At 41.0% G+C, this 17,784-nt stretch overlaps 1 protein-coding gene across 9 annotated transcripts in view; it reads right to left on the bottom strand.

Annotated features, from left to right (window-relative positions):
* Positions 1-17,784, bottom strand: part of ULK4 (unc-51 like kinase 4) — a 567,621-nt gene that overhangs the window by 100,196 nt on the left and 449,641 nt on the right. For 7 of the 9 annotated variants that reach the window (XM_049629924.1, XM_049629918.1, XM_049629923.1 and 4 more), the window contains one exon: positions 15,089-15,274. The exons of 1 other annotated variant lie outside the window; for it this stretch is intronic. In XM_049629924.1, the coding sequence (XP_049485881.1) occupies positions 15,089-15,274 (186 nt within the window). Of the gene's footprint in view, positions 1-15,088; positions 15,275-16,150; positions 17,119-17,784 lie in introns of those variants that run through there. One more of the 9 variants, XM_049629927.1, reaches the window with a different exon arrangement.

The raw sequence follows: 17,784 nt of genomic DNA, 5'->3' as shown, positions 1-17,784 counted from the left end.
TTATATCAACCATTTTGATGGAATTTGTGGAGGCAATCAAGGTAAATACATGAATTTTTTTTACCATGATTTAAAATCTCAAATCACTTAAGAATGTCAATACATGTCTGTGTGTTTGTGTGCATATGCATACATGTAGGTCCTGTGTGTCCAGAATGAAATAAAATATTAACCATGATAATTATAGGGGTTCTAAGTTTAATAAAGGATGATGCTATTTTCTTTTCGCTTTTTTTAAAAATTTTTAATGTTTTTTTATTTTTGAGAGAGAGGGAGAGAGACACAGAGTGTGAGCAGGGGAGGAGCAGAGAGAGGGGGAGACACAGAATCCAAAGCAGACTCCAGGTTCTGAGCTGTCAGCACAGAGCCCAACATGGGGCTCGAACCCACAAACTGCGAGATCATGACCTGAGCCGAAGTTGGGTGCTTAACCAACTGAGCCACCCAGGTACCCCTTGTTTGTTTGTTTTTAAGTTTATTTATTTTGAGAGACAGAAAGTGAGAGAGAGAGAGAGGGAGGAAGCAGGGGAGGGGCCGAGAGAGAAGGTGAGAGAGAATCCCAAGCAGGATCTGTGCTGATAGAACCATGAGATCATGACCTGAGCCAAAATCAAAAGTCGACTGCTCAGGGCCATCTTGTATTTCCCTAAGTTTCTACAATGGCTGTATATTCCCATTTTGCTTTGTTTTGTTTGTTTTTGGATGCTATAAATCTTTTTTATAAAAAGTTCACTTAACGTAAAATTCATCACTTTAAGAGCGTACGATTCAGGGGTTTTTAGTATATTCACAAAAGTGTATAACCATCATCACAATCAGTGTTGGACCACCTTCATCACCAATCAGTGTGTGGACCACCCCCCAAAATCCTGTATCCGTTAGCAGCCACTCTCATTCCCCTCTCTTCACGCCCCCGTCAACCAGTAATCCTTCCGTCTCTATCGGTTTGTCCGTTCCAGGGACATAAATGGGATCATCCGCTATGTGGCACTGTGTGTCTGACTTCCTTCACTTAGCACAGTGCTCTCCAGGGTCGTCCTTGTACCATGTGTCAGTACTTCATTCCCTTTCATGACTGGATAATATGCCACTGCATGGATATACCACACTTTACTCATCCACTCATCAGTTGATGGACATTTAAGTTGTTTCTACTTCTTGGTTATCATCCGCAATCCTGCTATGAACCTCAAACACAAACTTCTATTCTTTAACGATATAAACAATACTGCTTTAGAAAAATGACAAAATATCCTTTCAAAGACTGTCGATAAATCAAACTTCCCCCCTTAAACATACGGTTTTACTATACTCTGAAAGCCTCATACCTGCAAATACCTGGACAGAATAAATTAACTAGTAATAAACAGACATCCTTGCATTAACTGGAAGTCAACTAATGAGCCTGATCTTCTCAACACAGTGAAGGTACACACGTATGTTAATAACGTATATGGAATTTACAATCCTTATTTCAGAACAGATCTTCCTTTTAAGAATAACACCGTAGAATCTATTTCATTCTGTCACATGCAACATTCAGAAAACAATACTTGTGCACTGAATTAAAACCTGCCCGGATCAGGAGAAGAGAAAAAAAAAAATTCTGTTTTGCTGCCCGCTCACAGAGTGCAACCTTTAGAAAGGGATTATTTCCCTTACATTTTCATCAGGGACTGGCAAAGAAAAGTATATCATGTTATTACAGAGCCTGGAAATGTAATGACTTCCAGGTTGCTAAGCAACGGTGCAATGTTAAAGGCCCCAGTATCTGTGATCTCTAGAGACACTCTCAAATTTCATTAAAACCTGCTCATAACCATTACACAAAAGGTCCATGTGGAGTTTATAAACAGGTTTAGTTCCTTGACATAATAATGAAAGAATAAAAAAAAAAAAAAAAGCAAGTGGCATCCAAACTTCTGTGGCACTTAAAACTAAATCTTTTGGACACCCAGCTAATGAAATCTATAATGTTTCTAGGAGCATTCATAGAAAGCAAATACTATCAGTTTATGGTAAATAAAAGCAGTTAACATCTTAAGAAATGACACTGTGTAGAACTTTGAGTCTATGAGGAAAGGATAAAAATACATCTTAGGTGTGAATCAGGAAGGGAGGCAAGGATAATTTGAAATGAGACTCCCAATCATCATTTGCTTCAAGGAGGGTCATGAGAGTGGCAACAAGAAAGCGAGATGCCACAGGAAATAATTCTCGGGAACGCTTTCAAAACATTTCCTTTGGCAGTGGTGTTGGCAAAGCCAACCCTGAAAACAGAAAAAGTTATGGCAGGTCTCAGCAACAGTCCCACGGGTACCCCTGGGATGGTTGTGTGGGATGCTGGCTGAACACCCTAAGATGCTAATGAGACTTGATCTCTCTGTACCACACATGTGGGCCACTAACCTCCTCAACCATCTCCCGAGCTTCTAGGGAGAAAGAGCGGAAGGAGACTGTGTCGTTTGCGTAGCCTTACTCATCAACCCTGCAAATCGACATATTAAAATATCAGAATAAATGTCTATTGACATAGATCAGGAGGGTCACTTATTACGATGGTGGACTTTAAAGGCAAATTCTTTAATGCAAACTATGACTGTAGGTGGGATCATCAAATTTACTAAGTTAAAAGGGTCGTTACAGGGTGGCAGAGGGTTCTGATTACCTGAATATTTATTTTCAAAACCCCTGTCCCCAGGCACTCTGAATGAGCTGGGAAGCACACAACCTTGGGACAGGAATAAGTTCACTGCACGTACCGACGTGCTCCGCTGGGCCTGGGCAAAATGTTTTTTCCTAGTCAGTATATTTGCAGTACACAAATCAATTGCAAAATGAAAATTCACATCTTGCGAAAGATACGCGATTTCATTAAGTTTCATTCATGATTTCGTTAAATCATTGCCAGCGATGGTGGAAGAATCACACCCAAAGCCTTTGAAGAGTGAAGGTTTGACAGCTAGAAAGCCTGGATGAGCACCAGCTGAGGAAGGGGAAAATATCTTCAGGTGTGATGACAGGACAGGCATTTCAAAAGGGAACACTAATTTGAATCGCGACGGAAAATTGATGAAGGTCCTAAACAGACCTTAAACCAGTCAAAGACGGTGCTGAGAAGGTTGAACGTGAAGACTATTATAACGTGCCATCACTCAGGTGTGATGATGTGAAAGATGGCACACAAAAAAAGGCCACAATCACTGGTAGAGCCCCACGTGATGGAGGGAAGGGCCAGGCTTCAGGCCACCCTGGCAGGGCTCGGGTGGGAATTGCAAACTCAGAAGCAACGTCAGCCCTCTGCTGTCATGGGTGGAATGCTCTCGGTGGGGTCACCTCTGTCCTGGCTGGAGTCAGGGGGACGCAGGCGCTCTCTCTCAGCCTCACCCATCATGTCTGCCTGGGACAGTCGGGACGAACGTCCTCATGCCCTTCATTCTAGTTCACATTGGTCACTATGCAAAGCCCGGTCTCCCCCTTCCCCTGGACTGTCATACACAAAAGGCTCCGCACAGACCTTTCTTGGGCTCCCTGCCCACTCCTCCTCTTGAACTTTGCGCACTGTGCCCTTTGGATAGTCGCCAGCAAAATCTCTTGTATCTCCAGTCTCTTCCCAGGATATTCTTTTCGCTTTGTTGCTCTAACTGAAACTGGGCTTTTCCCTCAGGAGGCTGCTTCCTCTGAAGGTGTCTCTCACACCCCTTGAACCACTGGGCTTGGAGGTGGCTCCTTGGGTCTCACCAACACTTGCCAACCATTCTCCATCCCTCCTCCGTTCCCCCATTCTCCAGCTTTAAATCCACTGTCACCAGAGAATGCCATTGGCTGCTCTTCCCTGTTGCAATTACTGTGGATCTCTTGGTCCTCGGCTCTCTGTCCTTGTCCTTAACACCATTCCTGTCACAGCACTTGGCAGCATCAATGTCCAAAGAGAGGATCCCTCGAGCACCGCTCAGTTCTTTGGCTTTCTGCCCAATGACCTTGGACCCCTTCGCCCTTCAGACACTCACTCCTGTGGTTTTACCCTAGACCTGGTCATTACCATTAGCTGTGGCCCTCCAGAATCCACATGTAAACATCCCATGCTCTGGTCACCACCTCCCACCATTCTTCTCTCCAGTCTAGACCTCTCTTACTTGGAACTCCAGACCTATGGATACAAGAGCCAACTAGACACTCCCACCTGGATGTCTGACAGGCAGCTCACATGTAAAATATCCAAAACTGAGCTTTTGATTTCCCCTCTTTCCCCAAACCAGCTCCCCCTGAGTTCTGGCCGTCTAGAGCCTGGCGTAGACCAAAACTGGAACCATCTTCGGCTATTCTCTTTGTCTTGGCCTATATCCAATCTGTTGGCAAACACTCTTGGTTCCACTTTCAAGACTTGTCTAAAATATAAATATAATTTGTCTAAAATATCATGCAAGCCATGATCAGGACTCCCCTGGACTGCAGTAAGGTCCCGACACCTCTTACCTTCAATCTTTATGACTATTCTCAACGCAGCAACCGGGGCATCCCAGCTCTCTGCTCAAAACCCTCAGGATAAAGGCCAGTCTCTCCAAAGGCTTAAAGGGCCTCAAGGACTTCCTCCCTCCACCACACCCCCTCCCTGTTATCCCCCCTCACATCTTACATGTCTCCTTTTCACTCAGATGTCACCTCAGGAAGACATTCCCTGCGCACATCAAGTTGCAAATGTCCCGTTCTACTTATTTCTTTACTGCCATATTTTTCTTCTTAGTGCTTTCACTACCTAAAATATAATATAGCTGTATTTATAGCTACATGGTTATCATCTCCTTCTCCCAGGAAGCTCCAGCAGAGCAGGGATTTTTGTCTGTGTTGTTCCCTGCTGCGTCCTCAAGCCTTTAGAACTCTGTCTGCCACAGAGTAGGCACTTAATACCTACTTCTTGAGTGGTTACTCTTAGTGAAGACCTTTCCTGCATAGTGTTGCAAAACACTAGGTAGTAACTCTTTATCAGAATGCCTTATAATGTTGGGGCGCCTGGGTGGCTCAGTTGGTTAAGCGCCCAACTTTGGCTCAGGTCATGGTCTTGCGGCTTGTGAGTTTGAGCCCCGCATCGGGCTCTGTGCTGACAGCTCAGAGCCTGGAGCCTGCTTCGGATTCTGTGTCTCCCTCTCTCTCTGCCCCTCCCCCACTCACACTCTGTCTCTCTCTCCTTCAAAAATAAACAAACATTAAAAAAAAAAAGAATGCCTTATAATGTTGTCAAAAGACAATTCACTTTAATAAATTTTATTTTTTTGAGATCAATCCCAATCACACATCCTATCATTATTTCCCACAATTGTTAGGTGACTCATTTACATGACTTTACATTAAGTGCGTATTTTTCCAATATCACTTATTCTGGAATAAAAAGGAACTCCTGTGTTACAAAATAATATGCCTAAACTTGGTCAAGTACTTCTGTTGATCAATTACTTCAAAAAAAAAAAAAAAAAGGAGGTCATAATATACCTTTAAACTCAAGTTATCCAAAAGCTTTTTAAAATACTCTCTTGGATATTTAAAATAGCAGCTGAAAAACATGTTTTTAATCTTTAGCTTTTTCTATGATTATTTAAAAACTGAAAACCTGAAACCAAATTCTGGTTCGTTCTATCTACCTACCTACCTACCTGAGATACAGAGATAGAATGAGCAGTGGGGGGGGGGGGGGGGGGAGAGAGAGAGAGAGAGAGAGAGAGAGAGAGGCAGGCTCCGCACTGTCGGCATGGAGCCTGATGCAAAGCTTGAACTCATGAACCGTGAGATCATGACCTGAACTGAAACCAAGAGTGGGACACTTAACCAACTAAGCCATCCAGGCGCCCCTCTGGTTCTTTGTTATATACAGTGAATCACCTTGAAAACCATCTTTTTTTTTAAGGAAAGAAACATATTCCTATGAATATGTTCAAATATGAACTGGATATTACCAATATTCCTATGAATATAATGTAGATATTAACTACTGTTTCCTTCAATGGATGCAATTCATTTCTTAAAATTAATATAGATCATATAAAGGAATATTATATGTGAAATATTTTAAAAATAAAAAATTTTGAAATATTTAATGTAGGCGTCCAGAAGGGAAGGGTCCAGAACAATGTTCTTTGTTGTCCACATCCACAAGGAGGTATTTTTCAAACATGCCCATCCTAATACTTAACACACTTTGAGTGCTCGTTATTTTTTTTTTTTTAATTTTTTTTCAACGTTTTTTATTTATTTTTGGGACAGAGAGAGACAGAGCATGAACGGGGGAGGGGCCGAGAGAGAGGGAGACACAGAATCGGAAACAGGCTCCAGGCTCCGAGCCATCAGCCCAGAGCCTGACGCGGGGCTCGAACTCACAGACCGCGAGATCGTGACCTGGCTGAAGTCGGACGCTTAACCGACTGCGCCACCCAGGTGCCCCGAGTGCTCGTTATTTTGAGATGGTTTCGTTAAAAGCATGTCATTAAGGAAATCCCACCAAGAGTCTGCAGCATTTTGCACACAGCAACAGCTTCACAGTGGGGTTGATGATGGTCAGAATGAACACTAAAAATCAGGAAAATGCCAGGGTGAGTCATAATCACTATAATTTGAACCAGAGAATAAGTCCCTATAAATGGGAATATTCTAGGTTTGAATTAATAAATCATCCCTCAGAGTAAGCTCCTTTATTTTTTGTTTCTTTTTCCTTATCCCCCCACCCCCCCTCCAACCTTGGTTGTTAGGAGGCAGAACATAAAACAATTCCAAAGGCCCTTAGCTTTTTATTTACCATTTATACCGGGTGCATTGTCCGGGAATTAATATTGGGAAGAAAGCAGCATTTCTGGCAGGTCTTCCCTCATTTTGAGGGATATTCTACCTGTTGCCAAGGATGGCACTTTGGTCCTTCCCATGCTTCATATGTTCCCTCTCTCATGCTTACAAATCACCTATTTCCTTTGCTCTGTGAACATTATCCCATTTACACAGTTTTTACTCTTTGGTTTAAACAGCTGTGAGGACTACAGATATTCACACAGTGCCAACGTCTCTCTCCGAGGATTACTTTGTACCATACCTGCAAGACGGAGAGATGTGGCGGACAGCCCTTTAACCAAGCAGTCAAACTCAGCCCACAAGTGGGGCAGCCTGGCATCATGTACTTCTTACGGGATACATCATGAGGGACCACTGCCAGTGAGATATTCCAACCAAAAATGTCGTGAGGAAACAATCACATGTTCCAGAATGTTGGACATTCTACCAGACGACAGACTCCGGCGCTTTAAAAAGTCAATTTCATAGGGGGAGAAAAACAAAAAGCAGAAGACTCTTCCAGAAAAAAAAAAAAAAGAGAGACTAAAGGGTGCCTGGCCGGCTCCGTTAGAAGAGCACGTGACTCTTGATCTCAGGGTTGCGAGTTTGAGCGCCATGTTGAGGGTGGAGATTACTTGGAAAAAAAAGGGAGAGAGAGAGAGAGAGAAAGAGAGACTAAGAACACAATTAAATTCAGTATGTGAGCCTTGACTAGAATATGGTTCTGAAAAAGAGGTACAAAAGCCATTGTTTTACACCTAGGAAAATCAAATATGAACTGGACATTACTAATATTAACAAGTTGTTATTTTCGTGGGTGTGATAATGTTGTAGCTAGGGGCCAAGTGTCATGATGCTTTCATATTTGCATAATTCAGAAAACACAGACACACAGAAATAGAAAGGATGGTAAAATGGTAACAATTCTGATAATTCCTGATTACATGAGTTCTTTTATCTTTTCTGTGGTTTTGAAACTTTTGTAATAAAAAGGTGGGTAGAAGAATTGTCAATGGCAATCTCTTTAGAGAAAGTAAGGAACAATTCTTTTTTTTTTTTTTTTTCCTTTCTCTCTAGAAGAATCTGAGGAAGTGAGTAGGGGTGCTGGACCTCTTGAAGAAAAGTCAAAACAGAAGGAAAATTATGGTGCCCAGGGGCCACACACATCAGACTGGGAAAGAAGCCGGGAAGGTGACCAGCTTAGTCCTGAGGAGCCTCTACATGGGAAGGGAAGGAGGGAGCAGGAGCATGTAGGAAATGTGGGACAAGATGAGTCGTGTTCAAAGTGGATTTTAAGGAAGCTTTCTGTGTTACGTGCACATCCTGAAGAAATCTATGGCAAAGAGCCACATGTCCCCTCAGCAAGACAGATGTCTCCACCCTGAGAGGGACTGGCTATCGAGGACTCTATTCCACTGGCCACTTGCTTCCTGGGTCCGTCTTTCTTAAAAGTTCAGGAAGGCTTCCTCAGGGAATTAAGTAAAAATTCTAGGCGTGGTGCCTGGGTAGCTGAGTCGGTTAAATGTCGATTCTTGATTTCGGCTCAGGTCGTGACCTCAAGGTTTGTGAGTTCGAGACCCATGTTGGGCTCCACAGTGACAGTGCAGAGTCTGCTTGGGATTCTTTCTCTCTGTCTCTCAACTCCTCCCCACCTCAAAAATAAATAAATAAACTTAAAAAAAATTCTAGGCAAGACATTTCTTTTCTTTGTTGGAAACAGAAAATTCAGTCATTCATAGAGTTCCCAATTACTTTGCAACCATATGGCAATCACTGGTGGAGAATGCTTTATCCAGTGTAACTACAAATGGATGTGTGTGAATTCAGAGAAAGATCCCCCTTGGAAGAGCCTCTCTCAGAGTTTCAGAACAACCTTCTTAAGTGACCAGATTTCACAAAAAAATGATTACATTTACTTTCTACTCATTTGGGTGCATTGTGTTTCTCTTGAAAATTTCATTGGTTTCACACCAATCTCCCTTTTTCCTTAAAGAAAATAAGGCAAGAACAGAAGATCTTATCATGAGAAAAATAAGCTAGGAGGGAGACAGGAATCATTTTGCCTTTTTGTTATACCTCAAGAAGCATTTCTTTACTTTTCTAATAGAAATTAGGTCCCTCTTTGGGGCACCTGGGTGGCTGAGTTGGTTGAGCAACTGACTCTTGGTTTTGGCTCAGGTCATGATTTCGCAGTTTTTGAGTTTGAGCCCCTCATCCAGCTCTGCGCTATTAGCTTGGGACTCTCTCTCTCTCTCTCTCTTTTCCCCTTCCCCCACTGTCTGTTTCTCTTTCTCTCAAAATAAATAAATAAACTTAAAAAAAAAAAAATGAGGTCCTTTCTGATCCTAAATCTCCAGCTCATCCTACTCCTACAATAGAAAAAGAATGGCTGCAGAATTTCCAGTTTCCTATGTGCTCTCCTCGAAGCCTTAAAGCCTCTGCACATGAAGAAATGTGGTCACGCTGATTTTTGGTGACAGAGCAGCTCTCTTCTCAGGGCGGAATGAAAGGACCAGGGGACATGCATGAGAATCTGGAAGGAAAATGATAGCATAGGGAGGTTTTCTGAAAGCTGTAGGGTAAAAGGGGCTCCGAGGCGTAGATATTTGTAATAATCTTTAACACTAAGCATCTTCATAGAGCACTCCCAAGTTGCACTCCTGTCACCTCTGCCACACCAGGTAGACAGGTAGGCAGGTGACAGGAGTCAGATACATCAAGCAGGTCTCAATCACCCTCCAACGGATCACTTCTCTGCTTTCATAAAGTAGTCGTCTACCCTTAAGCCAGTTTTATAGAACAAGTCTGTGGCAGTTTATGAGTAGTCAATATTTTGGGTGTTGAAATAAGCTAGCTTTAATTAAGAGACAAGTCGCTAATCTATAATCATTACCCTGGGAAAACTCCCATTGATATCACGTTTAAGGGATAGGTAAACATGGGAGTGGCTTGAAGGAGTCCATCATATTTTTAAAGCTAAAACACAAAGTATAATTACAACACCTCCCAACTTTCTGGTAAATTGCAATAGATAATTAAATTCTTAGGTTTATTCAACATCTTCTGGATGTTCTTAATACAGCCTAAATAAGGAAGAGCACCCCAGGGGCAGAACATATCCCAACTCCATTAGCACGAATTAAACATTCTCTATCTTGAATGGGTTACTGAAAATTGTGGTTTTAGGAAGTAATTGTCACAGGCTTGGGACCATAAACAGATATTTCAAGAATTCAGGCCTTTTGTGTGACTCATTGGGAAGAAAGTGGCACATTATTCCCCAGGACAGCTCTCTGAAGACCGTGGTTTACTGGTCGCAGACATGCTCCTTCCCTGGTCTTGTGAACTATGCGGCCACATGTATTTTGGAGGCCACCCTCTCCGGATGAAACCAGCAAGCTCACCTGGCTTCAGGGAAGAGAGGGTACTCCTCTGTCATGCCGTGGTAGCCCCACGGCACAGGGAAGTGTTCCTAGAGGGAGTGTGCCTTAGTGAATGTCCTTGGAGGAAGGTCCTAGGGAGCTTCTTTTCCCTCTTAACTTCTTACAGTCAGGAGGCTACACCAGTCAGGCCTCCTTAATCCAAATACTGACACCAGGTAGTAAGCCTAGAATGATCCCTGCTTCTCTGTCAAATCTGGTTCCTTCAGTATTGTGAGCTGAGGTGAGCCTGAGACACTGGCCTCCATAAAGCCACGAGGAATCTTTGCTTACAATCCTCTATCTTTTGAGTTCCTGTCCTCTACGCATCCGTCTATACAACCTCATCCACTCCTCAGAAACTTGGCAGGGATACCATGCAGGAGACTGGAACATCAGACTCTGGGCTAACTAAATGCCTTCTGAGGTCCCTCTCAGTCTGACCCATGCACCTATAAAGCACTAAAATGAGCTCACAATACACACTGAACAGCAAAAGCTAAAATCTGCCAATAACAAAAGCAGAGATTTTATAGACATTTCTTACTCGGCTCAGTGGATACTTACTTATTAAATATCTATTATATGCCAGCTACTATGATAAAGCTTTATTTCCCAGTTCAGATCACTGTAATTCAATTAGATGCTGCCAGTGCCCTTTTGTTTCAGAGGCCAGAATTTCCTACTTCCAAAAAATAGTGTCCAAACTCCAAATTCTACTAAAATTGCTCCTGGAACTGTCTGGTCTTTCCTGGCCCTTTTCTTGTGTCTCCCATTCTAACTTCATAAATTTCAGATTCTGTGCTCAGGATGTGCTTCTTTCTTTCCATGTGTGGATGACGAACACATTCCTCTACATTCAGCTCGAACATCATGTCCTTGCCAACTTCATCCCTAAAGGGATGGTCCCTGTGGAACTTTGCTGCCCTCTCCACTGCAGCGCTGACTGCATTGCAATGAAGCTGGGTGTTTTTCTATCTCTCTAGTTAGAGACCCTTGAGAATAGGGAGCAGGAAAATGTTTTACTATCTTAGTATCCTCGGTGCCCTGCTTGCACGTAGGAAGAATTTTATTACTTATTGTTCTATGAATGAAAGCATAAATCTCTCAGGTGCTTTCTAGATCAAAATTTGGTCAAAGTCAGCTTGATGAACGCCCACAGAGTCCATGTCAGTACTGGGCAGAGCAGCGGCAGGGAGGCTTGGAAAGGGCACGGGCAAGGAGCAATCCAACTGGGGCTGAAGGGAGCTCGGCCATCTCCTAGTTGGTGGCCATGGGGACATTATTACTCAAGTTCTCTGAGTCTTAGTTTTTAACGTGTAAAACGGGAGTGATCCCTGGGGCTGGTTTCTAGGGCTTCTGTTAAATGAGACAATGAACCAAAAGTTCTTAACACAGGGACGAGTACAGAACTATAAACATCTGCTGAGAATCCTTTACGGGCCAGGCACTATAACACAATGAAGATACAATGGTATCTTCACGCACAAAAATAAACTCAAAATGGATCATAGACCTACATGTGAGACCTGAAACCATTAAAATCTTAGAAGAGAGCGCAGGTAATAATGTCTCTGACATCAGCCATGGAAATCTTTTTCTAGATATGTCTCCTCAGGCAAGGGAAACAAAAGCAAAAATAAACTATTAGGACTACGTCAAACTAAAAAGCTTCTGCACAGCAAAGGAAACAATCAACAAAAAACATAAAGAGAATCTACCAAAAGACAGAAGATATTTGGAAATGATATATTCCATAAGAGGTTAATAACCAAAATACATAAAGACCTCATACAACTCAAACAATTTGATTAAAAAATGGGCAAAGGACCTGAACGGACATTTTCCCAAGAAAGACATACAGATGGCCAATAGACATATGGAAAGATGCTCTACATCACTACTCAGCAGGAAAATGCAAGTCAAATCACAATGAAAGATCATCTCACATCTGTCACAATGGCTAGAATCAAAAAAGAAAATAACAAGTTTTGGTGAGGATGAAGAGAAAAGGAAACCCTTGTGCTCTACTGGTGTGGATGTAAATTGGTGCAGCCACTATGGAAAACAGTGTAGAGGTCTGGTAATTCCTGGGGAAGGTAATTCCAGGTAATTCCACTGCTGGATATTTAACCAAAGAAAATGAAAACACTTATTTGAAAAAGATACATGCACCCCTATGTTTATTGCAGCATTATTTATAATAGCCAAGATATGGAAGCAACCTAAGTATCCATTGACAGATGAATAGATAAAGAAGAAATGTGTGTGTGTGTGTGTGTGTATGTATGTGTGTGTGTATGTGTGTGTGTATGCCTGTGCATATGTCTTTGTGTGTGCATATACATGTATATACACTATATATATCTACAATGAAATATATATAATATATATACATAATGGAATATTATTCCACCATAAAAAAGAATGAAATCTTGCCATTTACAACGGCATGGATGGACCTAGAGAGTATTATCTTAAGGAAAGTAAGTCAGACAGAGAAAGAAGAATACCACATGATTTTACTTATATGTGGAATCTATGACACAAAACAAACAAAAACAGAAACAGACTCATCAACACAGGGAACAACCCGGTGGTTGCCTGAGGGAAGGGGATGGTGGATGGGCGTGATAGGTAAAGATAATCAAGACGGACCAACTTCCATTTATAAGATAAATACGTCTGTCTTTCTCTGCACCAGAAATGAAGTGGATATGTTGCAAAAAAATAAAAATAAAAATAAAAAAATCAAATAAATAAATAAATAAATAAATAAATAAAATACGTCACAGAAATGAAAAGTACAGCACAGGGAATATAGCCAATAATACTATAATAACTTTGTATGGTGACAGATAACTACACTTATCCTGGTGAACCATGTGTGATGCGGAGAATTGTTGAGTCACCCACTGTGCTGCACGCCTGAAAGTAATAACATTGTCCATCGATGCTTCAATTAAAAAAAAAAGAATACATACGTTACTACAAGAAAAAAATGAAAGTGCTCAAAAAAAATGATGGGGGCTTGTCGAAAGGCACAGCAGACATCCAGAAGAGGTTCCCACTGGCCAGATCATAGGAAGCAGATTACAACAAACTGAATAAAAGAAAAATCCATGAGTCTATCTTGATAATAGAAAAAGGCAAGAAATAAATGGGGCAGAAAAGGTGGAAACAACCCACATGTCCATCAACAGATGAAAAGATAAACAAAATGGGGTCTATATACAAAACAGAATATTACTCAGCTTTAAAAAGGAAGGAAATTCTGACGCAGGCTACAACGTGGACGAACCCTGAGGACATTACACACGAAGTGAAATGAGCCAGACATCAAAGGGCAAACACTGTAGGATTTTGCTCGTATCATATAAGGGACCTGGAATAGACAGAGACAGAAACTGGGATGCACATTACACCACTGAAAGGTGCAACCGAACTGGTTGAGATGGTGAATTTTATGTTTTATAGATACATATGTATCACATATATTTACCACAATTAAAAAAGAAAAAGTAAGAACAGCACCAGAAATGACTTCTGTTCTCACATACATGGTCAAAGTCACTCAGATTCCACTTTTCTTCCACAGACGGAATCTAACTGGCCGTGTCAGAAACGGTAAAGAAATAATCTTAGGGTAAATGTCTACCTCCCTTCTAATCTGTCACCCATAACGTGCCCTGCAGATTCGGCTGGGTCATTCACTACAGCTATCTATCGAATTGGCACAGAAGTTGTCTTGAACCTAAGTCTCTGTAGCATCCACAGACTTTGCTCCCAATGGACCCCTCAAGATAAGTGGGTCTAGAGGTGAACACAGATTGACAAGCCAGAACATGACACAGATGAAGAAGGCCTCCACTCCATCCTTAATTTCAACAAGAGCTACTATATATAATGGCTTTCCCAACCAGCAGAATATTTACCGTAAAAAGAAAAGGAGTCAGTCGTCAAAAGTATTTTCAAACAAACATCAGCTATATACACTTGTAAAATAGAAAACAAAACAAATGGGGCAAAAGGGAAATTTTTCCTTAAGGTAGAATACCAGGAGTTAGAAATGCTGGATGTTAGAAAATCCCCATCTTAAACCTTTACATTAAAAATAATGGCTACCACTGACTAAACCCAGTGACCAAAATCAGCATCAGCCACCCCGGGTGGCTCCGTTGGTTAAGCATCCAGCTTGTGATTTTGGCTCAGGTCATGATCTCATGGTTCATGGGTTCAAGTCCCACATCGGGCTCCACGCTGACAGTGCAGAGCCTGCTTTGGATTCTCTCTCTCTCCCTTTATCTCTGCCTCTCCCCATCTTGTGCTTTCTCTCTCTCTCAAAATAAAAAAATAAAGTTAAAAAAATGTCATGGAACATAAAGAAAGGCTGCGGGTCTATTCCAGATTAAAGACAAATGTCTACCGACATATGTGATTCTGGACTGGATCTTATGCCAGGAAAAAAAAAAAAAGCTATATAAAAGGCATTATTGGGGCAACTGACAAGAATTGGAATATGGACAGTACAACAGTAAAAGAACTGTATCAATGTTAAATTTCTTGATTTTGAGTACCGTGGTTAAAAGAACATTCATTTTGTTAGAAAATGTGTATTTAATGCCTTAAGGGGGGAGAAGGCACAACGTCTCTAACTCATTCTTATCAATAGTTCAGAAAACAATATATATATGTATGCAGATAGACAGGCAGAATGTGATCAACGTTGACAAGAGGTGACCGCAGAGAAAGGTAAGTGGGAATTCTTTTACTGACATCAGGTCCAGGAAAATGACCACTGTCTGCATCAGATGCCACTGCAGCCATCAACCCCGGCCCCAGTTTCTGTGTGGACTCACCATTCTTCGGAGAATCTTCAACAGAAGCTTCCGCTCTTTTGGGTCCTCCTTAGACGTCAGTACATCAGCAAAGTTCTCTGCATTTTCAGGACACAGGCTCTCTGGGTTTTCCCCTCCATAGAGCTGAACCAGCATAGACAGACACTTGGATGAAACTTCAAAAATTTCAGGATCCTCGCTTGGAAGCTGCAAATTAACCAACAGGACTCTGTCAGTTAATCAAAGTCAGTTGGTATTCCTCAAGAAACACAGGAAAATTTGGCTTCATTGGGAGAACATCAGTCTGAGTGAGTGTACAGATTGACTAATTGAATGTTTGTTTGTTTTTTTTAGTATCTTTTTCTAAATGCATACAGTAACTCAAGGCTAATGGCACCAAATCAGAAGAAAGTCTCACGGTCCTCTCTTTAAACCGTAATAAAGACCGCCAGTAGCAAGCAGAGGACCAACAAAAATTTAAATGCATGCCTAATATGTGAATATATACATACAGCGTTGTGTGTCTGCAGAAATGGAGACAGCTTGGGTTTTCAGAAGCACTGCCCACACATTCTTGTTTGTTACCAACTTGTTTAGGAAAAATCTACTTCCTAGAAGATATTTAGGAACATTCTGAATTTGTCCGTGTCTGAATTATTGACTGAACAGGTGGGACAGAAAGCACTGTTTCTGTTATGCATTGAAAGGCATAATATGAAATAACAATCATACTCCAAAGAAGTATAACCTTTTCATTTTTAAAGTTTTATTTTATTTGTGAGAGCTTGAGATATAATTCCTGGGCCGTGTAGTTCATTTAACATGTACAATCCAGGGATTTTTAGTATATTGTGCCACCATCACCATAGTCAACTTTAGAATTTTTCCATTACCCCCAAAATAAACCCCATACCATGTGGCAGTCACCCCGCCCTCCTCTCCCCCTCCCCACTGCCCAGTGCCCCTGCCCAGTGCTAATCCGCTTTCTGTCTCTCCGGATTTATCTCCTCTGAACATTTCAGATACATGAAATCGCACAGAATGTGATCCTTTGTGACTGGCTTCTCTCACCTACTGTAATGTTTTCAAGATTCATCCCTGCTGCAGCATGTATCAGAATTGCATTTCTTTTTATTTATAAAAATATCCTGTTGCGTGGGTGTACCCCATTTTGTTTATCCATTCATCAGTTGATGGACATTTGAGTTGTTTTCACTTTCTGGCTGTTATGAAGAATACTGTTGTGAACATTTGCGTGTAAGTTTTTACGCAGACACAGGGTTTTCATTTCTCTTGGGTGAATACCTAGAAGTGACTGCGGGGTCATAGGAGAACTCCATGCTTAAACCTTTCAGGGAACTTCCAGACTGTTTTCTGAAGCTGCCATGAGCACCAGCAATGCAGGAGGGTTCCAGTTTCGCTACGTCCTCACCAACACTTGCTATTATCTGTATTTTTAATATCAGCCTTCCCCGTAGGTGTAGAGTGGTAACCCATTGCGGTTTTCACTTGTACTTCCTTAATGACTAATGACGTGGAGCATCTTTTCATGTGCTTATTGGCCATTCGTACATCTTCTCTGGAGAAATATCTGTTCAGATCCTTTTCCCATCTTTGACATGGGATCTGCCATTTTATGATAGAGACTAAGTATATATATTTTAAATACAACTCCTTTAGATTAAACAATGTTTTTCCTATTCTGTGGGTTGTCTTTTCATCTTCTTGATAGTATCCTCTAGAGCACAAAATATTTTTTTTTAATTTTGATGAATCCAAATTCATCTATTTTTTTATTCTTTGTGATTTTGGCATCATACCTAAGAAACCATTACTTATTCCAATGTCCTGAGAAATGCATCTAAGAATTTTTATAGTTGTAGCTCTTACATTTATTTTTTCTTGTAAGAATATTATAGTTTTAACTTTTACATTTAGGTCTTTGATCCATTTTGAGTGAATTTTGTATATGGTGTTATCGGGGGTTCAACTTCATTCTTTTGCATGGGAATTAATCCTTTATTTTGAGATATTTGTAGGTTCGTATGCAGCTGTAAGAAAAAATACAGAGAGATTTCATACATATTTCAACCAATTTCCCAGTTTGTAGCTTGTCTTTTCATGCACTTCACTCATTTGCAGAAAGAAAATTTTAATTTTGATTCCTCCAACTTGTGGTTTTATTTCCTTGGGATTGTGCTTTTTGTGTCAATTACTTGAAAAACTCTTTGCCTAGCCCTCAGTCCTGAAGATTTTCTCCTCAAAGTTTTGAAATCTACATTTAAATTAATTTTTTGTATAAACTATGAGTTTTAGGTAGAGGTTCTTCCATTCATTCATTCATTCATTCATTCATTCATTCATTCATGCATTCATTGTTGCCACCAACTGTACAACTGCTCCAGCATTGTTCTTAAAGATTTGTTCCTCCATTGAATTGTTTTCACATCTTTTGTGAAAAAGTCAGCTGGGCATATTTGTGTGAGCTTATCTCTGAGTTCTTTATTCTGTTCCATTGATCTAGGTGTCTATCTCTCCCCCAATAACACACTGTCTTGTTACTGTAGCTAAATAATACATCAACACCAGGTAGAGTGTTTTCTCTAACTCCAATTTTTTTTCAAATTATTTTTGCTATCCTACGGCTTATTGTTTTTCTATATACATTTTACTTTTTTTTTTTTTTAATTTTGAGAGAGAGAGAGAGAGCGAGCAGG

The sequence above is a fragment of the Panthera uncia genome, chromosome C2 (assembly GCF_023721935.1).
Source record: "Panthera uncia isolate 11264 chromosome C2, Puncia_PCG_1.0, whole genome shotgun sequence".
Lineage (NCBI taxonomy): Eukaryota > Metazoa > Chordata > Mammalia > Carnivora > Felidae > Panthera > Panthera uncia.
The sequence above is the reverse complement of the archived record's forward strand: the minus strand, read 5'-3'. Positions and strand labels throughout refer to the sequence as shown.